The sequence below is a fragment of the Aotus nancymaae genome, unplaced genomic scaffold (genome assembly GCF_030222135.1).
Source record: "Aotus nancymaae isolate 86718 unplaced genomic scaffold, 86718_ANA_hifiasm-v0.15.2.pri h1tg000057l, whole genome shotgun sequence".
Taxonomy (NCBI): Eukaryota; Metazoa; Chordata; class Mammalia; order Primates; family Aotidae; genus Aotus; species Aotus nancymaae.
The window spans coordinates 63403706-63427040 of NW_026988471.1; the positions used below are offsets into that span (position 1 = coordinate 63403706).

The 23335-nt window shown below is 35.5% G+C and overlaps 1 protein-coding gene and 1 non-coding gene across 4 annotated transcripts in view; both read left to right on the plus strand.

Moving 5' to 3' along the window:
- Positions 1-20117, plus strand: part of AFTPH (aftiphilin) — a 66370-nt gene extending 46253 nt beyond the window's left edge. For 2 of the 3 annotated variants that reach the window (XM_012477231.2, XM_012477232.3), the window contains exons 6-10: positions 1600-1722; positions 7863-7923; positions 9469-9552; positions 13672-13795; positions 18990-20117. In XM_012477231.2, coding sequence (XP_012332654.1) covers positions 1600-1722; positions 7863-7923; positions 9469-9552; positions 13672-13795; positions 18990-19134 — 537 coding nt within the window. In that variant the 3' untranslated portion in view covers positions 19135-20117. The remainder of the gene's footprint in view (positions 1-1599; positions 1723-7862; positions 7924-9468; positions 9553-13671; positions 13796-18989) is intronic. The other variant, XM_012477233.2, reaches the window with a different exon arrangement.
- Positions 7038-7147, plus strand: LOC135269802 (U6 spliceosomal RNA). Its single transcript, XR_010338055.1, has one exon. It is a non-coding gene; the product is annotated as a U6 spliceosomal RNA (small nuclear RNA).
- Positions 20118-23335: the final 3218 nt, after the last annotated feature.

Genomic DNA, 23335 nt, shown 5'->3' on the forward strand with positions numbered 1-23335 from the left:
GACAAGTTCCAAGGTGACACAAAAGCTGCTGATTGGGGATCACAATTTGAGAATCACTGCTTAAAGTGATCATTCAAACTAGAAAACTTGGCTGAGACTAGTAATTGTTTGCCAAATGTATCATCTTTGCATAGGGGCACACTAGAGAGCCTGTATAATGCATATAGTATTGAGTTAGGCCATGAATTTATTTCATTTTTCTAGCTGCTAGTTTAAGCCTTTTAGATGTGCTACTGTTAAGAATTGATTCTGCAAATTGTTTTCGTTAGTTTACGCTTATTGGGGGAGGGAGAAGGCAGGGATTCTGAAAATTTTAGAAATTTACAGATTCTAACATTAATGACTTAGCAGCTTTCAATTTTTTTTCTTTTTGGTCCAGTTAAGGGTGATTTTGTCTAGGATGTAACCTTTGATTGATAAATATTCAAAAGCTTATCAGATATTATTTTAAAATATGTAAGAGTTTGACTTTTTTCAGGCCTAGATTACTCATTTTGAGTTTGGTAGAGTGTTGATGCAAAATGCTGATGTTTTTTCTCTTTATTTTTATAGCCATACTGAACATCTATCTTTCTTACTCAAAAAGTGTTTTAGGCCGGGTGTGGTGGCTCACATCTGTAATCCTAGCACTTTGAGAGGCCAAGACAGGTGGATCACCTGAGGTCAGGAATTTGAGACCAGCCTGGCCAATGTGGTGAAACCCCATCTCTACTAAAAATTACAAAAAATTAGCCAGGCATGGTGGTGGACACCTGTAATCCCAGCTACTCTGGAGGCTGAGGCAGGAGAATTGCTTGAACCTGGGAGGTGGAGGTTGCAGTGAGCCGAGATTGCACTAGTGCACTCCAGCCTGGGCAACAAGAACGAAACTCCATCTCAAAAAAAAAAAGTATATTAGATTTTGTAGCAAATCCAGTGGTACCTGTAAGATGTTTTCCTCTCTAAAAAGGCTATAGATGTACTTTGCCTGTCCAAAGAACTAAGTATTAAGACTCCAGTGCCATCAGAGATCAGGATCAAACATTAAATTCACACTGAAGGACACAGATGTCATATTATATGCCGTGTTTTAGAATCAGCTCTCGCTTCATGGGGTAGTGTGTACAAAGGGTACCATTTCCTGTAATTTTAGTGTCATTAAAGTGTTGGATTCTTAGAGGTTAGATGTGACATTGTCTCCCCCACCCATCCTGAGTTGTGCTTGTGCTTTCATGTGATAGTAATAACTGTACTTTAAAACATCTGATTTAAAGTACAAAGTCTTGCTTCAAAAACTTTAGATTCTAAAGATATTATTGTGAAATGGTTCTCATTATAGTGCTATAGGATTTTCAGTTAGTAACATTTAAGAATAGCCAGGTGTGGTGGCGTGAGCCTGAGGCAGGAGGATCCCTTGAGCCAAGGAGTTTGAGGCCAGCCTGGGCAACATAATGAGACCTTATCTCTTAAAAATGTCTCTTAAAAAAAAAAATTAAGACTAGTTCCTTTTTGTCTTCAGTACTTTCCAAGTGACCTGTTTTTTTCTTTCTTCTTTCTGATAGATTAAGTTTATAGGCTGTGTGCCCCCACCCCCATTAAAGGTTAATATTCCTTTTTCAGGGTATGTTAGAGCCCACCAAGGAACCATTGAAACCACTTTCTGCTGCAGAAAAAATAGCTTCCATCGGTCAGACAGCCACCATGTCACCAGATATGAACACATGCACATCTGATCAGTTCCAGGTAAAAATATCTATGTGTATAAATATGTTTATGCATGTATTTACATACATATCCACACATACTGCCTTTTTCCTTCATTTATGACTGTTAGTTTTAAAAATATTTTTAAAGCTTGATTTAATGATGAACATGATTTTGATTAACATCCCTTGGAATACAATGAACAAATTGTCTTTAATTTTCAAAAACAGAAAAGCACAATTTGAGAACTGGGTGATTTGGATAAGTTCTTAAACCTGTGCAGGCCTTCATCTCTTTACCTATAAATTGAAGGGTTTAAAACAGGTATCTCTAAAGTCCCTTACAGTTTGAATATTGTGTGATAATTACTGACACAAATCTGGTAAGTGCTGTATTTTCAACAAAAAAAAGTTGGGAGGAAACACTATTTACACCAACTCTATAAGTCTGCCATTATATGTGTATTTTTTTTTCTGGAATCCTGTGAAATTTTATAAAGCAGTAAGTAAAGGTTAGGTATGTTTATCACCTTAAACTTGTTTTTAGAGTTTAAGCAAAACGATTATTTAAGTTGAAAATGATGTGACCTTTAAACAATCTATGCATTATGAAAATGGAAAACTGTCTTTTTTTTTTTTTTTTGAGATGGAGTCTCTCTCTCCCAAGCTGGAGTGCAGTGGTGCAATCTTGGCTCACTATAGCCTCTGCCTCCTGGGTTCAAGTGATTCTCCTGCCTCAGGCTCCTGAGTAGCTGGGACTACAGGCATGTGCCACCATGCCCAGCTAATTTTTGTGTTTTTTAGTAGCGACGGGGTATTTATTCACCATGTTGGCCAGGCTGGTATTGAACTTATGACCTCAGGTGATCCACCTACCTCAGCTTCCCAAAGTGCTGGGATTATAGGCGTGAGCCGCCACACCTAGCCAGAAAACTGTCTTGCCTTTCTTATTTTTTACCCTCTTGGCACACTTAAGCACAAATTTTTTTTTCAGACTATTATGTTAATATGAAGTCTTCTGTCACTTTTTATCTGTGGAAAATGGGCCATTTGGGCTTGCACTCTTACCATATCAAGTTAGAAACTGACTCAGTGCTGGTTAAGTATTGTTTTTGTAGAAGATTAGTATTTTTAAGTGAATATTACCATTTCTTGCTATGTTTTGTCATTTCTTAACCTTAGATGTCATCCTTAATTGTATCTAACACAAAAAGTGTATGTTTGGACAGCCTTTCCCAAAATGTGTTTCCATTGAACATTAATCACCAAAGATGGTCCACTAAAGGGTTCCAGGGTAAAGTAAGTTTGGGAAATACTTCATATCATACCCCCATAACCATCCTTAGAGATCACAACACACATTAAGGACACTAAAGAGTCCTGCAGTGAATGGCTTATTTAATTTTAATTCATTTCTCAAATTTACTTGGCCACAGGACCTTTTTTTTGGCAGAGACCAGAGGAGAGGGGAGTGGTAACACCTGCAGAATTAGTGTTTTGAAGAACATACTTTAGAAAATGTGTAAAGCAAAAATAAGACCAAAAAAAAAATCATGTAAAGCATAGGTTCTGCCATTTTAGGTGTGTTTCAAGAAACATCTAATATTACTGCTGTGTACCACTGTGTTTTATACTTGGGCATAGCTTAAACATTACTTCAAAACCAGCTTATTACTAACACTGAATTAGTGGGCCAGAGGACCTTGGTGTTTACAATGCCTGGCCTTGATGGTTGGGCAGCAGACAAGGTGGCTTGGGCAGAATGTCTCCGAAGGTAGACTGTCTTTAGTTACCTTGATTTTGTTGCCCTGATATGCCCTCTGGCTATAAACTGCTCTCCCAGGTCTGCCCTGTGTATGCATACTTCAGAATTACCTTTCCTATAGCACATTTTTATATCTGCCTCCATCTGCATTCTTACTCCTAAAGTGTTAGGTATTTTGAATAACTACTTGGTATATTTACTGAAAATGGAGCTGTTCTTATTGAGACCATTTGTTGCTAGTTTTGCTTCCTCCTCCATCTAACAACTTCCACTTTACAACCCCATAAACTATTGCTTTTGTGTCAGTTAGCTGTTGCCTGTCATTTTTGCCTCTGATTTGATCTTACTGTGTATTTCATTTTAGTCATAGCTTATCTGTCTTACATAATTTCACTATGGCTTGACAAAATGTAGTCCAGATGACCTAATGAAAAATGTGTCAGTTTAGAATTTTGTGCTGAGATGCCTGACCTCCGTCACAGAATTGTATGGTCCTTGCTTGACACCATACCTCTGACTCAGGTTAAAATATTTAACAGTCATGGCTCATGCCTATAATCTCAGCACTTTGGGAGGCCAAGGTAGGTGGATTATTTGAGCCCAGGAGTTCAAGACCAGCCTAGCCAACCAACATGGCAAAACCCTGCCTCACAAAAATTAGCCAGGCATGATGTCATGAGCCTGTAGTCCCAGCCTCTCGGGAGGCTGAGGTGGGAGAATTGCTTGAGCTCAGAAGGTTGAGGCTGCAATGAGCTGCGTTCATACCACTGCACTCCAGCCTGGGCGACAGAGCAAAACCCTGCCTCAAAAAAATTTTAGCAAACATCTGAAGTACATTTTCTAAAGAATCTCTTTGCAAAAAATTTTATATATATATATATATATATAATTTTTTTTTGAGGCAGAGTCTTGCTCTGTCACCCAGGCTGGAGTGCAGTGACACAATCTTGGCTCACTGCAACCTCCACCTCCCGAGTTCCAGCAGTTCTCCTGCCTCAGCCTCCCAAGTAGCTGGGACTACAGAGACGTGCCACAACACCAGACTCATTTTTGTATTTTTAGTAGAGATGTGGTTTCACCATGTTGGCCAGGCTGGTCTCGAACTCCTGACCTCAAGTGATCCGCCCATCTCAACCTCCCAAAGTGCTGGGATTACAGACGTGAGCCACCACACCCAACCTACAAATGATATTTCTTACCATTCTTCATTGGCATGCTACATACACACAAACACATATATATATGTGTGTGTGTATAATTTTACTTTTTGGCCATGCAGGACAGAAGTTACATCTTCCTACTAGTCATATTTCTTTTAGATAGAACAGTCCTAGCCTTTAGTGCTAGAAGCAATAGTGGCTTTCAAACTTAGCACAAGCACAATTGTTTAATTCCCATTATGACTGCAGGTTTTTGGGTCTGTCTATTCTGTCCCAATTTTGGTACCCATTGAGTTTATTTTTTTCTTCCAACTTGGCTTGTATTCATTGATCTTATAACTATTGCACCTCTTGTTTAAAAATTTATCAACTTATTAATAACTTAATATTTTTTATAAGATACTTTTATCTAAAAAGATAGTTTAAGGGTGAAAAACAGTAAATTATACCTTTTTTGGGATTTTGTATGTGTTTTAATTTTTATCTGCTGAATTTCAAAGTCACATCATTGTGACCATTACTGATTTCCCTCTTAATTAATTAAGTCAATACTTTAACCACACTTTAGTCATCACTGAGTAGGGTCAACACTCTATCAGTTATCCATCTAGTCACAACTAGCAACTTCTCTTAGACTGCCTGATATGAGTATTTTAGGTTAGAAAAAATGATTATCTAGTTCCAAGCTCACTTGGTTTTTTTTGAAATGGAGTTTTGCTCTGTCACCCAGGCTGGAGTGCAATGGTGCAGTCTCAGTTCACTGCAACCTCTACCTCTGGGTTCAAGTGATTCTCCTGCCTCAGCCTCCTGCGTAGCTGGGATTACAGGTACCTGTCATCACACCTGGCTAATTTTTGTATCTTTAGTACAGACAGGGTTTCACTGTGTTGGCCAGGCTGGTCTCGAACTCCTGACCTCGGTGATCCACCCAGCTTGGCCTCCCAAAGTGCTGCGATTACAGGCGTGAGCCCAGGCGCCTGGCCACCATGCTCACTCTTTACAGCAAGAAAATGTATTTGGAAAGGCTAAGTGATTTTCCCAAAATCATGAATCCCAGTCTCCTGTCTCCATGTTTTTGTTCTTTTTAATATGGCCTTATTTGCCTAGTGATTTCTCTGAGTTTCCATACTTGTGAACACCATTAGTTTTAGTCTTGTTTTGCTTCAGTATCCTGTTTTTCACTTTCTTCATTTCGATTAAATGTTGATTTGTGTTTATCACCTCATTATTATAATTTTGGCTGTCTCCAAAATACCATACTCAAATAGGGATTTGAGAAGCTTGGATTTCAGCAAATCATTGAAATATCTCTAAGCACCCAGCTACTTGACATCATTCAGATAGAATGTGTTCATGAAAGAACTTGGTCCATTTATCCAGAAATTGTTACTGGATAAACCTAGATTTTGTCCATTTATTCAGTGAATATGACCAAAGGTGTCACTGATCTAGAAGTGGAGTAAGTTGAATCTACTAGAATGTTTAGAGATGTTTGTTTGCTTTTAAGATCAGCTACAGACCATTTTTTCTAAATAGTTATTAGCTGTGCAGGTACGTTATAAATTAGGTTTTCAGCAGCAGTTTTTTAACTTTTATCTGAAATATAGATTCATAGGAAGTTACAAATATAGTACAGAGTAGTGCCTTTTACTCTTTACCAATTTCCCCCATGGTTATATTTTACATAATATACTATAATGTAAAAACCAGGTATATGACATTGGCACAATATGTGTATATAGTTCTATATCATTATATCACATAGGTAGATTCATGTAACCACCACCACAGCCAAGATACAAAACTCTTCCATCAGCACAAAGAACACATAGTCACCACCCCACAACCATCCCTACCCCTGGCACCCACTAACTAACTAATGTTAGTATTTTACTCGGTTTATACCTTGTGCTCCAGGCTGGACCTGATTTTTGGAGACTGATTACTTAAATTAATTTGCCTGTCATTGATTCCAGTTATCCAGACAGTCATATTATAATATCATGGGATTAGACTTTCAAAAATAACTGATTCGTGCTCCTTTCCTATAGAAAACAGCAAGTGACCTTACCTACCCAGAAAAAAATTAATGTAAAGTTTTAATAGTACAGTGCCTACCTTACAATAAAGCGTAGTGGTAAATGATGTCCAAAAAGAGATGATAACATTTTGATATCAAAAGTCTAATAAAATACAGGTTATTTTAACACCACCTCCAAAAGAAAAGAAAAAAGAAACCAACTTTTTTTCTTTTAAAAATATTCCTAAAATGAAGTGTGAATGCTCATTCTAAAAATGTTTTTGCACTGCCTTCCATCTTAAATTTACCATTTGCTTATTTTATCTTTATATGTTTAACAGTTATGAAATTTAAGCCCATGGAATAGTCAAATTAGCTCTGAGCATCTTTTTAGTGTATTGTTTTAAAAATTCTGCACTCAGTTCAGCAGCACATTACAAAAATTGGCAAGGTACGGAGGCGATTAGCATGGCCCCTGTACAAGGATGATACCCAAAATTAAATTCTGATATCCAGTCCAAAATTAAATTCTGGTATCTAGTAAGTAATTTCTAAGTTAAAGAAGTTAATTAAAATAGATATTTTAAATCAACACTTTAAAAATGTCTCGTTTATCTGCCCCTAATTTTCTTCAAAATTTAGAAAATTGTAAGCAACCAGATAGACCTTGGACTTTGAACCTTCTTGTTTTATATTATAAGAAGACCAACTGAATTAACTGAACTGTACAAGAGCATATTACTATTTACTTACTTAGTGGTTACCCTGTCTTGAATAAACCAATTCTCCTCACTTTCAATGTGGTACTTTCTCTATTGTATTATATTAATAACTTTTAAGCTGCTAGTCACTTAAATTTAATCATTTTAGTGAAAAAAGCATGTTTTTAATTTTAATATTTTTATTGTAATCAAGCTAATAGTTTAAATCATGATTTGAGAATAGATTGAAATCTTGACGTAGAATCCGTTCATAAATTTGTTTAAAAATGTAAAGATAATTTCATTTCCCAGATACAACTTTTTAAATGTCAATAACCTGTACTGTTTGTAAATTTTACAATTTCAGTTTGTGCTAATATTTGCAGGTAACCTTCTGAAATTGTAAATTATCCTAATTTTGTCTTTAGGTACTTTGTTGCCTAATGGTCTTGCTATAAAAATTTTTTTTTAAGGATTCTTTACATTGCTACAACATGTACTGATTAATTTTGATTTTTTGGTTTTCAACTCTAGGAGTCTCTACCACCCGTCCAGTTTGACTGGAGTAGCAGTGGCCTTACTAACCCTTTAGATGGTACGTCTCTCCGTAGAGCCTCTAGCACCAGAGCTAGAGTTAAGAAAGCTACAAAGTTCAGACAGACTTCTCTCTGCTGATTTCCTTTTTTGTTTGAACATAACTTATTCTTATCTTTGGAAATTCAGGCTTTCTTTCTGAATAGTAATTGCTCAAGAAACCAGCCGTTACTATTATCAACAGTATTAATGTTCAAATATAGGTAACAGGTAAAATTTTAGTTTCTTTAAGTCAAAAGTAAGCTTCTTTATTTTTTACAAATATCTAGGTAGTTTAAAAGGTATTTTAGCTAGGACCAATTACCTTGAATTTTTTTCTGTAAGTTTTAATTTATGGAATTTTCTTGGATGCAAAGTCTTGTGGCTAGAGGCTGCTTCAAAGCACAAAGCACAATTATTTAACCAAAAACAATGTGCATAGATCCATGTTTATTGACTCACAGTAGTTTTCAGATTTAATATTTTATAGAGCACTATAGGTGCAAATAGAAAATAAATTTTACGATCCTTTTCTAAAGCGTGTTTCCAAATGTTAGTAGGCAGTTCTAAAATAATTGGTTTCACTTATGGCTTTAAAAGAAAATCCTCAAAAAGGAATAACTTATTTCAGTAATGTAATGTGGGCTCTTTAAAATAAGTAACACTCCAGTGCTAGTTTCTAGTGTTGACACCACAAGTTTTAAGTGGATCCCAAGATGTAATAGCTCTTACTCCTTGTGCTTAAGTTGTTCCAGCTGTTGTCTAAAACACCTGCCATTGTCTAAATGGCGATTATTGCCATTGTGAAAAAAATACACTATCAGCTTGACCTTCTAGTGGGGTCCTAGGATATCTGGAAAGCATCCAATTGAATTAATATAGTGCTGAAGGAAAGCCTGGATGCACTTTTTGCTGTTGTCTGGTGTCTTCAGTCAAATCATCATGCTTTTTAATTAACAAACAACTTCTTTAAAAATGTATACTATTTCTGATTACTGTTTCAGAGTTAAAGGGGAACAGTACAGCTTGAGGTTGCACATCAGGGTAGGGTAGTTATGACTTTCTTTAATTTTATTTTAAACTAAGTTAACATATTGGTGCGTGTCCTGAAACTGACAACTCTCCTGTCACTTTTTAAAAAGCATTAATTAGAAACCAGTATTACTAACATGAAACATTGATTTGGGCATGTACAGAGATTTAATATTGGGTTGAGATTAAAGTATTGTTTCCCTTTAACGGGTACGCTTTCCTTTTTGGTCTTTCTGGTATGGCTTCCAGTTTTGATTGAAAGAACTGAACTCCTAAAACCTTACTCAGTGTTACATTCTTTACATTGTACATGAGAAAATGTACATTGAATTAAATTGTTACTTTAGAAATGTCCTTAGTAATGAAAAACTAATACTGTACACATTGTTTTAATGTTGATTTTTAAAATGTATAATGATTACTAATTATAACCTGCATGTTCAAGTGTGTGTCTTACCCCTTTTTACACATAACCCCTCCTCCCTTGGCTTACCTTCTGTGTGGCTGCCTACCAACACGGTCACTGAATTTCAAGCTAGTGGAGGTTCCACTCTTCTGAACCTTGATTTCTTTGGGCCCGTGGATGACAGTAGCTCTAGCAGCAGCACCACAATCCCAGGTCAGCAGAGTGTTAAAACCACAATTCTAGTTTATTTACTAAAAGCATGACCACATCACTTGACTTTCCTATAAACAAGGAAACAAGTAGATTGTATTCTCTATAATGTCTTTTTAATACTTTTCTTTCATCTGTTGTTATTTTCTAGTATCTGATTACCAAAAAAAACAATGACTTATGTGAAATGTATTTCAAGGAAAACTTTCTGAGTGTAATATTCAAAGCTGAAAGTAGTTTCTAGGAATAAAACATCCCTAATGTCCCTAGACAGTTAAAGGCAGGGTTGTTGGGTTTTTTCCCTCTAAGTGGAAAATGTGATATTTTATATGCTTAATTTTAAAAGCATATTCTATAAATTTGAAAAAACAAAAGTTTAGAGATAGAATATTTTAGTATACAAAGATGACTTTACATTGTAGTGCCTGTAATAATATAACCTTTACAAATTCCAGCATTCAGTTAGTTGTTTATTAGTGTTGCTAAATATATAATTAGGTTCCAAAATGTTGGAGTCTAGCACTAAGTATATAGTCCCACATAGAACTATTTCTGTTTTTATGTAGCTCTTAAATAGAAAGTTTACTTTAGTTTTCCGTGGGGAAAAAAAAAGTTACAAAAGTAGAAAATAATTGCTATGAGATACTAAAAGCTAGAAATTAAAACTTACTCGAGTGCCTGTTAAATTAATGTTCAGCCCTGCGAAAGTTCAGTTCATTGACCAAAGGACTAATGTACTTTGTCATTTTCTAACTGAATAAAAGATTTAAATTATAATGGCATTTTTATGTTTATATTTTATTTAATATGATTTTAATGAATAACTGTTGTCCCAACATGTGATCTGGTAATCATGCCCATTGATCACCAGACAGCTGTTGGGGTGCAGTATAGATGCCCATGCCCAGAATGCACACTGAGAGTTCCTTTCTGTCCCCACTAGTGGCGTTTCACAACTAGCCTGGTTCCTGAGAATTCGCTGGTTTTGTGCTATTCCACTAGATAATGCTGCCACCCACTTCCAACAGTTTAGCAGCCATGATGGAGTATGGATGGGGGAGACTTAACAGAGTCAGCTAAGAGTGAGCCTGGGACCCAGGATACCCTTCTTGAGATCTGGTTATGGAAATCTGATTCTACTGCAGGGAAGTTCCAAGGTCATTTGGTATAGAATGACTGGATTCCTCAGTCCAAGCCCCTGGTTATCATTCTTACTGTTTTCAAGATTTTGCAAGCATATGAAAAACCAATCTGTGTCTGGTTTTACATCAAAATGATACTGTACTATTTACTTAAATTACTTCTAAATTTACATTTGATCTATGCAACGACCTGGGTGAGCTAATTAGTTGTCTGACATTTTAGAATACTTAATGGGAGGTGGGAGGGACAACCAAAAACATGTATATCCTTTTCCTTGTTACTCTATTCCCAAGAATTATTAAGCTCACATTTTAAATTTGCTCTCAGCTTTGTTTTGTCATAAACTGTATTATCATTTGAATGAGGTCACTGTTTTTCTTTTGGATGCCTAAAAACCTGGTTTAAATTTAATTTTTGGTTACATTTCAAACTCATTTAAAAACCATTCATAGGAGCACAAATAACGTGGCTATATAAAGAAGTACAGAAATGACCTGATAATCAGGCTCAGTGTACACAGCTGCAAGAAGAGCAAGCGGTTTCAGAAGTTTAGAACTGTAATGGAAGTGAAATCAGCATGGTCAAATGCAGTTCTCATTACTTTGGAGCCTTTTAAATATTTCTGTTCAGTATTTTCATTAATATGCTCTAGCTGCTATATAAATTTGATTACTATATATTTGCTTTGGCTTCTTTTTATTGCTATTGGGTTTTGTTAAAACTTACCATCAAGCTACAGGTATCAACACCTTCCTTAGTATTCCATTTCACCATTTGCTTGCACTTTTTCTGACTTGTTTCTGGGAAAGTCATTTTGTCTTAGCTTGCGGTTATTTAATTATTTTGTGTGTGAGACTTAGGAGGTTGGCATAGAACTTGGTTGGCTAGCTTTAGTTATGTAACTAAACTATGCCTCATTAAGGTTCTGTTTAAAAAAAAGACCTTCCATAAAAAAATTACTCTCTAATTATTAAATAGTTGTCTTGTTTTTGAAAAATCTCATAGTTTTGGAGGTTTTTTGGTGTGATGGGAGTTAATTGGGGGTGTGATTTTTTTTTTTTGTCTTTTTTTTTTTTTAATCTACCACTTTACTGTTTGACAGCCAAGTGGTCAGTATTTTATAAACCTAACTAGGTTTTTACCAGCACTTTCCTGTTGCCAGTCAGAATGCAGTTATTTATTCTGCATTATACATTAGACATCAACTTAAATTTTGTGGTTGCTGGAATCTAGTCTTTAGAGAGGGAAGTACTTTGGGCTCATTTGGTCCCTTTATAGACATATACAATCTTTTATATTTTAATTGCAACCCATGTTCTTATTACAGGAACACAAAGGAAAGTCCTTTTAAAGTATATTTTGAAACTGTACCTTAATGAAATATTGAGAACTTGGGAGAGTCAACATACATTTTCTATAGCCTTCCTCCCTTGTTAGACTTCGTAACTGTGGAAGTTGCTTTTGCTTGTCTGATTTCTGTAAACATCTGAGATCTATGTTTACATCTGTAAAGGTTAATAGAAGTCAGTTTATGAATTAACCTTAATGTATCTTAAAAGGAAAAAACTTGTAAATATATGCATTTATATATAACTTTATTTGCTGATCTTACAGGGCATTTTTTTAAAAGAAATAAGTAAAAATTGCAGAAGCAGTAAGACATTCTTCTTTAGAATTTTGATTCCCTGCAACTCATGAACTTTTTTTCTCAAGTTATTTGCTGGTACCAGGAGAGTGTAGGATTAAAAACTTTTTTTTTTACTCTGAATATTGTTATTATCCAAAGCGTAGCTTGAGTTTAAAATATTTAAACTGGGCGGGGCGCCGTGGCTCATGCCTGCAATCCCAGCACTTTGGAAGGCTGAGGTGGGCGGATCACGAGGTCAAGAGATTGAACCCATCCTGGCCAACATGGTGAAACCCCGTCTCTACTAAAAAATACAAAAATTAGCTGGGTGTGGTGGCATGCACCTGTAGTCCCAGCTACTCGGGAGGCTGAGGCAGGAGAATTGCTTGAAGAGGTTGCAGTGAGCCAAGATCATGCCACTGCACTCCAGCCTGGCGCCTGGCAACAGAGAAAGAGGGACTGTCTCAAAAAAAAAAAATTTTTTTTTAACTGTTCTTTTCAATGTTTTTGTTGTCATCATTGCTATAAATCTGTATTACATGAGAAATATACAAAGTTATATGTATATTTTAATGAAGTCAGATGGGGAAGAGTTTTTAAATCAATTTTTGCAATAAATCGAACCCTCTGAGCTTCCTTTTGAATTACCCTAACAAGATATTTGAACTAATGACTACCAGATTTGGATGTGAGACTACAGAATTATAATTAACCCTGTAGACAAGAATTTTCATTTTGTCCAAAAGTAGTACTTACTCACCTTTTCTGAAAATCTTTTACCCTCCCCACCTCTAACCTGAAGAAAGAACAATGTGGTATATGTCTGCGATTAGTCCTTAGTCATGATATATTTAACCTGATTTTTTACCATATCTAAATCTTTCTCTGTGGAAGAAAATAGAGAAAAAATGGTTAGAGAGGTGAGGAAACAGCAAAATTTTTAAAATGAGATTAGTTAATTGAAAAATGGGATGTCATATAACAAATCATGTGCATTCTATTTATAAAACATTGGTAACTTTCATATCACATTCTAATCCAAATTGAGGGAGTTTTTTATAGCAGATAGAAATTTTAGAAGTATTTGGGTAGCATCTGCTACATAAATGCTAGCTTTAGGATATATTCATTCCAAAATGGAATTTGAAAATTATTTTCCTGTTTTATAAAAACTCCAAAAAGTAGAGTTTATAATTTAAAAAAATAAATGCAGTATTGCAGTATTCTAAAGATATGTTGTGTTTGTAAAAGACTCAGATGTTTACAGAATATTGCCTTTCGCATCTTGGATTGTGGTTAACTGGGTAACCCATTGCAGCCTGCCATCACTGACTATCATTTTATACTATAAGGTGTGGATCCAGAATTGTATGAGTTAACAACTTCTAAGCTGGAAATCTCCACCTCAAGCCTCAAAGTGACTGATGCATTTGAAAGACTCATGTCCACAGTAGAGAAGACAAGCACATCTACCAGGTAAACAGTTGGTGTCAATTATACCCAAATTTTGAATTCTGAGTTAAAACGGCCCAAAGGAAAAAGCATGTAAGTTGGCAGTACTTCAACGTACTGTATTACAATTTGCTTTATAAAAGTCAGTCGATGCTAAGTCCAGAAAATAGTATCAAATTATGTTTAATTATGACCTTTATTAGAGCAGAATTATTTCATTAAGAGATTGGCAAAGGCTGACAGATGTGGTGTTTTTTTTCTTTTTTATTCCCCCCTACTTTATAAAGACTATTCTGATTAAGTATTGTGATCATAAAGCCATTCTAGAAACACTCTCCCTTTCTCTTAGTAATTACTGAGAAAATCATCTTTGGGAACCCAGTTTTATAATCCTGGAGTCACCTAGGCTGATCTTTTTACTTACAGATTAAGATGGTTCTTGGAATTTTCATTGACATGCACCTCTGATTTGGGACGTAAAACCTTACTTTACCAAGCTTTCTAGAAGCCCGTCAGAGGCATGGCCCATAGAAAAGCAATTACCATCTCCCAGTGTTGGAACTAGAGGCACGGAATTTCACTCAGGCCACGTGTTTGGGATTCAGAAACCTTTAGTTTTATATGATAAGGCACTAGAACAATCCATTGCTTTACATTATTGTTAACCATAAGACTAAGCCAGTTTCTAACAGGAAGGTATTCTGAACCAGGAAATCAGTAGTGCAAAAGCAAATCTGGTTGATTGGCACGCCAACTCTGCTGTCTCAAATCCGTGAAATCCACATTTTAAAGTGGAACTATTTACCAATTTGAAAGAAGTGTTATAGCTCTTTCTCCTGAAAAAATACATGCCAATCACATATTAAATTCAGGTTTATATTTTAAATAGATTCTTCTATAGTAAAACATCCATTTAAAAAAGCCTTTTTTCTTATGAATAATAAATGTTTATCTCTCTTAACTTTACTTGAATTCTTACATTGTCTTTTAAACTTTGTGTGCTTTTATTCCCCCAGATATTTCTTATTACCATTAATTTTTATAATTATGAAATACATTATTATACATTTTATAATTGTAGACTACCCTTGGTTTTCCCTAGAATGGCTTTGTAGCATGTAAATCCTTGTTTGTCTGCCAGTTCTCTCCATTGTTCTCATTGCCCCATGTCTTTGCAGTATGCCACCTGGCACTGCTAAAGCCTCCTCTTCAATGAACCTACTTGTAAATGTGGCTATATGGATTTTTCTTCTTGCGTTCTAATTTTTTCTCCTTCCAAATAAATCATTACTTCAAATTGAAACTCCTCTCATGGAAAAACATGGGTGAGAAATTTGTATGTGTTAACTAAAAGCTAATGCACATTTGACTTTTTAAAAAAAGAATGCTTTTGTTTGGGTTTCCCCTGCTATTTTCAGGACAAATCTTTCTGTGATAGTTCTACTCTTTCCTCACTCTGTTTCCCCTGCAGTCTCACTGACCAAACCAAAGAACTATAGTAGTTTTGAAAATCCCAATGATGAGAATTCATTTTGTGCCATTAGGAGGAGCTCTAAACCACATTAACTTGCTCTCCTAATTCTTTAACTCATCCTTGAAACATGCTGAATCTAGAGAACTCTTCCAAGCCCTATCACTTTAAGAATCTATTTTTTTTTCTCTTGCTCTGTACTAATAGGGAATGAACTAATACTATAGTATTATATCCTGAAGTCAATGTCTGTTGATTCTGTATTGAGTTAACTCTCTAGGACCTGTCCAGCATCATTTTTAAAACAAAATAAATTGAAGAGACAACAAGTTGCCAACTTTATATTTTCTGTTTTGAGAAATGTATGTCATTTGAAAATGGTAAAACTACAAATGCCCACAAGTCTTACAATTAGTAAAGTCTTAAAATACTGTAAAATGTCCCAATGAGTGATTCTCAACTGTACGGAGAAGAGATAGGCTGGTGGCATAACTTCAGAAAGCATTTTTAATATCTTATGTTTAGGTTTTCTTTCACTTTTCTTTTGAATAAGTAAACTGCAAAAAAATAAAGCTCAGCAAAATCTTTGCTATTGACAATAAGCAGAAGATAAAGTGAGAAGGCACTGTGATAGCCTATAGGGTAAGAAGGAGTTAAAGTGGTCAAGGTAGAGGAAATTTTACATGGACCAAACCATATCCAGTACTCTTTACTAAGTGCCTTTGAATGTGTCAGGGAAATATATATCCTCTTTTGGAACACAGGTTGTGAAAGGGACTTCTCACTTTGAGTTTTTTAAAGAAATGCAAATTCTTAGTTTTAAAACAGTTCCATCTTCTTGCCTACCTTTCCTAATATGGAGGAAAATTATTTCCTACTCTAAATCGCTGCTAACTAGTGACAGCTAGTTAGTAGCCACAGACTTCTAACTGAAGTTTACACAGGTCAAAGAAATAGTGCCAAAAGGAATAGATCTTTTATTCCTTTTTAGGCCTTTTTATCGAGATAAAAATTTACATACCATAAAATTCACACATCAAGTGTTCAGTTCACTGGTTTTTAGTATATTGACAAAGTTGTGCAACCGTCATCACTAATTCCAAAACATTTTTATCACCCTTAAAAGAAACCCTGTATCTATTAGCAGTCACTCCTTATCCCTCTTGTTCCCCAGGCCCTGGCAACCACTAATCTGCTTTTCTATCTCTATGGATTTGTCTTTTCTGGTTTTTCATATAGATGGAATTCTACAGTCTGCAGCCTTTTGTTTTCCTGCAGTCTGGTTTTTTTTTGCTTAGCATTATGTTCTCAAGTTCATTCATGTTGTAGTATTTGTTTTTTGGTTACATAATATTTCATTGGAAATAGCACATTTTATTTATCAGTTAATCAGTTGATACTTTGGGTTGTTTTCACTTTTTGACTATTGTGAGTAATGCTGCTATGAACATTTTTGTGTAAGTTTTTGTGTAGACAAATGTTTCCAACTCTCTTAGGAGTGGAATTGCTGGGTCATATAAGAACTCTAAGTTTAACTTCTTGGGGAACTGCCAAACTTTTCCAAAGTGATGACACCATTTTACATTCCTACCAATAACATACATTCCAAGTTCTCCACATTCTTACCAACACTTGTTATTGTCTTTTTGGTTATAGCCACCCTAGGGGGTTTGAAGTGGTATCTCATTGATATTTTGGTTTGCAAATATCAGGGAATATTTATTTACCTGATAACTAATGATATTGAGTATATTTTCATGTGCTTGTAGGCTATTTGTATATCTTCTGTGGAGAAATACCTATTCAGATCCTTTGCCTTTTTTGCTTTTGTTTTGTTTTAATAGAGACGAGGTCTCAATATGTTGTCCCAGACTGGTCTTGAACTCCTGAGCTCAAGTAGTCTCCTGCCTCAGCCTCCCAAAGTATTGAGATTACAGGCATGAGCTACTGTGCCCAGCCATTTGGCCTATATTTTAATTAGATAATTTGTCTTTTTATTGTTAGGTTATAAGATGTTTAAGTATATTCTGGATACTAAGCCTTTATCAGAGAAATGATTTCAAGATATCTTCTCCAATTCTGCAGGTTGTCTTTTCATTATCTTGATAGTATTCTTTGAAGCACAAAAGCTTTCAATTTTGATAAGATCTAATTTTTCTTGTGATTTAGCTGTCATATCTAAGAAACAGTTGCTCAATCATGGTCACAAAGATTTGTACCTAGATTTTCTCCTAAGAGTTTTTATAGTTTCAACTCTTACATTTAGGTCTTTAATCCATTTGGAATTAATTTCTGTATATGGTGTGAGGTAGGAGTCCACATTCATCCTTTTGCAGGTGGATATCCAGTTGTCTGATCACTGCTGAAAAATATCCCCCACTGAAAGGTCCTGGCACATTTGTCAAAAACAAAATTTTTTTTTTAATGATTATGTTTTTTCCTGGACTCTCAATTGTATTCCATTGATAAAAAGGGTAAATCTTCACTAGAGAGAATATAGGCTAAAATTAGGTCACTGCCTTTGACTTTGAGAAATGATCATGATATAACTTTTTATTTTCAAATTCTCCCTGTTTACTTCTTCCTATATTCTCAGAAGACTAGCTCACACCCATGCACAATGACCACAGATAAATGCACAAACTATAAACTGTGTAAATTTGTTTTTTTAAAAAATATAATTTCATACTGCCTCTAAAATAAGGCAGTTAAAACCCTAGAATAATCTTTACCAACTGTTTCTTAGATAAAAACTTACTCTTTGCTCTCTGTTCTCACACCCAAACTGCACTCCACATATCCTTTATCATAAAACAGAATTCGGCTTTTTATAGTGAACAATTTGAAATCATCTTTGGTCTAAAGTGAATAATCTGTATAACCATTCCTTCAATATATTTAATATCCAGGAAAAAATAAAGTCTGAATTGCAATCATGTGCTCAATTTGAGCCAAAATTGAGGCTCATTTGGCATTTTCTATGGCTCACCTGCTGAGTAGACCTGGGTCACCACGCATTTTCATGTCTTTACTAGGCACCAAACTGCTTATTCTCAAATTGGGGCCAGTGCAGTAAAATATACTTCATCTACAGGACCTATAGGCTTTAGAGATTTCCCTCTCCCAGAGTTCCGTCTTGCCTGTGTACAGGCAGAACACCAGCAACCAGCTCTAGTACTGCTGCTTTTGGACCTGCTGTCTGCATCCCAACAGGCTGAGACTGGGTCTTTTGAGCTGGGAATTCTCTCCTGGAATTCCCCGTTGGGGATAAAGAAAGCCTGAGGTTAAAATGACTTAGTCTTGCCCTGGATGTACTTTGTTTAATGCTGAGGTAATTTTGGTAGTTTTAGGGGGTGGAAGGGCAGGGAAAAATCCAGTCGGGTGTAATGTGTTTAAGGCTTTGGCATTATATTTCTGCTTAGTACATTTTAAAATTATGCCTGTGTAGATGCTTCTAGCCTAATGTAAGGGCTAGAAAGTATACGAGCTGTCCAGGTATGCATGTGAGTATCTGTGTGTGCATGCCCAGCTTTAATGAACATAAATAGGCCATGTGTCACTCTTCATGAGAGATTTGGCACAGGAAGCACACTACACAAAAGTATTACAAGATTCAGGAACTAGCAGAGGAAAAGATACTCAAGTCCTCGCAGATTGCTAATTGCCTACCTTGAGAGTGGATTTTCTCCCATTTGACCTACAGCGAAGTCACATTAACACACTTGTCTTTTTTTCATTTGTCAATAGGAAACCGAAAAGAGAAGAGCACCTGAGTGAAGAAGCTATCAAGGTGATCGCTAGCCTTCCTGACTTGACGTTCATGCATGCCAAGGTGTTGATGTTCCCGGCCACGTTAACACCTTCCACAAGTTCCCAAGAAAAAGGAGACTGATAACTGATGTGAACTGGACAGTTTCTATTGCTTTTCCTTTTTTCCACCCCTTCCCTACCATCAAAAACATACTTGCTCTAATTAAAAAAAAAAAAAAAAAAATTCAAGTTCAGCTGATTTGTTGGTAAGCCGCACTAGAAAGGTATACATAGTAATGTATATTTATTTACATACTGAAGTCCTAAATTTATATTAGAAAAATGTAAATAATCAGGGGTAAACATTTTTGAAGATTTATTCTTTTTGTGTTGCTGGGATGTATACATTTATGTCTTTGTGAAATACACTGGTGGTGTCCTTCTTACAAAACTTTTCAAATAAAAAAAAAAAAAAACTCAAATCTTCACTGTCTGTGAAATCCCCTTCAGTCTTTTCAGATTTCGTTGACTGTCCTCTTGATTTTTCATATTACATGTCAAATTACTTTTGCTATCATAAATAAGCTTCAAAGTCTCCAATTTAATTTTTTTTTAATTTTGTGTATGATGAGTTTGTTTCAGATCTGGCTTTTGTTAACATTTTGGGGCTTTTTTAATCTTTTCAATCTGGTGTGTTGCTGTTTGACCTTTTGCAAGGTACTTAATCAATTGCTCTTTTGTTATAGGGTATGGATCATTGTCAGAACTTGATTGGAGGGGTTTAAAGAGATTGTGTCTGTTTAAAATCAGTTTGATTCAGAGAAGGACCAAATTATATGAATGTCTTACAATGGAATTTACTTGTTACCGATTTTTGTTGTATTGTACCACTATTTTTTGAGGATTTTGCACAGTGTAAAATGACATAATCATAGATTGCTATGGTTTAGGCTGTATATACAGTGAAAACTATGGGTTTTAAATGTTTGGGGAAATTCCTATGGAAAAAAGAGAGACATGTAGAAGAACCTCTAACAAGGTTAATGTGCATGCCCAAGGTCTTTTGAGATTTCAGTGTGTAAATTTCCTTTTAGCTTACACAAAAATAAAATAATTTAAAAGAAATTTAGCCTGCTGTCTTTGTACTTTGGTGTGTGAGGAAAAATGTAATGAGTTTGAATGAGAAGTTTTATTGAATATTAATATATTTCAATCCAGAGAAAATCATTTGATAGGGCTTCCACTTTGTTGAAGCCAAGAAGAATTAGAATCTGGCCTATAAGAATTGGATCAGCACTTTTAGTAGCTGAGCTGTTTGTTTTTATACAGAACATGAAATCAGTAAAGAAATTCCCATGATTCATTATAACCTATCTTCATCAGGATATTGGCAAGGTTAAATAGGGATTTGTATATATGTATATGCTTGGAATTTTTTTCTTTCCAAGCATATATAAGCATGAAATGAAGGTAAGCAGAAAAAGTAATTTTAGAATGTTACTAGATAATGCCTCAGCAAAAAGTCACATGACATTGCCTCAGGAACAGGCAGTCAGCTGAAGTCGGCCTCATCCACTCTGGGAATGAGCCTGTGGAACTCCTGTACCTCCATTGTTGACAGAGGCTCCTGTGTTGCCAGGGGATTACATGGGCCATTGGAACACTTGCCTGAGTGTAACAGAAGTATGGCCTAGAGTGACAAGATTTCTATCCAGTCCATATCCCACAATTTCCCCGACTATTTAAAAAAAAAAAAAAGTTTGGTTTTCAGAGAAAGCTTTCCTTCAAAATAATCACAAGTTTTTAGTGTCCAGCACTAAAAATGGAAAAAGATGACTCAGAAAATTCCTTAGCAGAACTTTTCATGTTTCAGTAATTGAAGCATTAGCTACTTCTATAGTACATTACAACTAAATTATAATGTCAAGTTTCACCAACCTAAGTTCACAGCGTACATATTAACTGTGTTACCATGAGAAAATTAATCAACTTCTCTGAGCCTGAATTATCCATAAAAATGGGAATGATCCTACTTCATGGAGTTGATATATTAAATAACGGATGTATTTAATAAGACACTTGTCCTATGAGTAAACAGTCAATGAGCGGTAGCCAGAGCATAGCATCCGGGAACTCCAAAAGCTCCTGGAGTTCCAGCAGATTCAAGAAGCAGCCTCAGGAGAAAGGGTCACTAAATAATAATAGAGTAACAGCATTTTAAAATTTTTAAGTGGGCCTTTCTTATGAAAGTGACTTATTTTAATGACTCATAGATACACAACTACTTTTAGATAAGCCAGACTTTGCTTTTGTCAGATTAGTCTTTGATAATTTCATCACAACAGGTGGATGGATCATCCACCTGTTAGTGGATGTTAGTGCTTCAGTACTGAACATCAAAAAATGGTCAGCTTTGTGCCAGACCATGTTTAAACTATACTGTAGCAGTGGCTGGCAGGAAGAGCTTTGAGTACCTTCCTGGGATCTCAGCTAAAGGACAACCTGTGGCTTGCAAGCTTGTCTTGGTCAGCAGCAGCTCCACATCTGTCTTAAAGTCAACCAGGAAGATCCTGCAGAATTGAGAAGGGAAGGAACTAAGCAGTTGGAGCCCCAAAAGGCTAAATCATACACTGGCTCAGCAAACAGCTTTGCATCCTTTCCATCTTCAAACCAGCTCATTCATCCTGCAGTTGCATCTCATTGGACGGCCAAGTCCCAAGAGCCATACATAATTCCCAGGTTAATCCAAGCCCAACTGGGAAGTATGAAGAAGACTTTTGTAAGTTGAGTCACGTCAATACTATTTTTATGAGTCTTTTTTTTAATAGAAAAGCTTGTTCTTCCCTCTTCATGATTGTGTTCTTTATTTAGAATTTGTCATCTTTTCATTCCTTCATGTTTCTTGAATCAATTAGGATTAGGCTTGGCTGTGAGTAACAAAAACCCAAAATACTGCATTTCATGTAGTAAGACTCATCCTTTTGTCACATTTTGACTTCTCTGAAATTGGAACGTGTCATACAATTGGATGGGTTGTCTTTAATTGGCAGTGTTTTTTTTTTTTCTTAGCAACATATTAAGTAATGCTACCTTACAGCCAATGACAGAGTTGATGAAAATGGTAATGGTGGCTTAAACAGTGGAATTTTGTTTCCCTCCTGTAAAATGCTGGAGGAAAACATTCTAGGGCTGGTAAGGAGCTTCTTATGATCACCTCCTGAAGTTCTTTTTTTTTTTTTTTTTTTCAGGTTAGGGATGATAACTGTGATAACTGTTTCAAATGAATTTCTAGGACTCATTAGTAGTCACTGCCTATTAGTCGTAGTTAGTGTGAGTGGCAGAAATGGCAGATTTTCTGTTCTTTGTATTGCTTCTCAACTTTCTGAAAGTGGCCATTCCATAAATAAAAGCATGCTTTCCATCAAATTATTATCAATGCCTATCTCATCTCCTCAGATAATTAGATTTACCCTTCGAATTTTTACCCAAAGCTTTGGTGATTTTTTGTCTTTAAGTATTTTCTTTTTTTATTTTTTATTTTTATTTTTTTTAAAGAAAGAAAAAAAAGAATGAAGAAAAGGAGGAAAAAGGAAGAGAAAGAGAGAGAGAGAATGGGAATATTGCTTTCTTGCCCAGGCTAGAATGCAATTTAGTAATGAGTTTTGAAAACCTCTTTTATACCGATAATTATCCTTAATGATGTAGTCAGGAAGAAATAAGGGAAGAAAATAACAAACAAACAGCCAACCAATATTTCATTTAAACCTATGAAATGCTATGCGATTACTGAGGAGTGATTTACTTCCAATTATGTAGTCACTTTTGGAATAGGTGTGAGGTGGTAATGTATGTTTTGTGTATTTGAAGTGGAGAGTTCTATAAATGTTTATTAAGTTTACTTGTTCTGGGTCTGAGTTCAAGTCCTGAATGTCCTTGTTAATTTTCTGTCTCATTGATCTATAGAATCGTTAGCTCTTCTTGTTACATTAATCCTTTTGCCATTATGTAATGTCCTTCTTTGCCTCTTTTGATCTTTGTTGCTTTAAAGTCTACTTTATCAGAGGCAAGAATTGCATCTTCTGCTTTTTGTTTATTTGTTTTTTTTACTCTCTGTTTGGTTGGTAAATCTTCCTCCTTCTCTTTGTTTTGAGTCTTTGTGTATTGTTGCATGTAAGATGAGTCTGGATGCAGCATACCGATGGGTTTTGGCTTTTTATCCAATTAGAATATATATAAGTTTAATACTGGTATTTGATGCTAGCTGGCTGTTTTGCCCATTAGTTGATGTAAATTTTTCATTGTGTTAATGTTCTTGCTTTTTGATATATTTTTGGAAAGGCTGA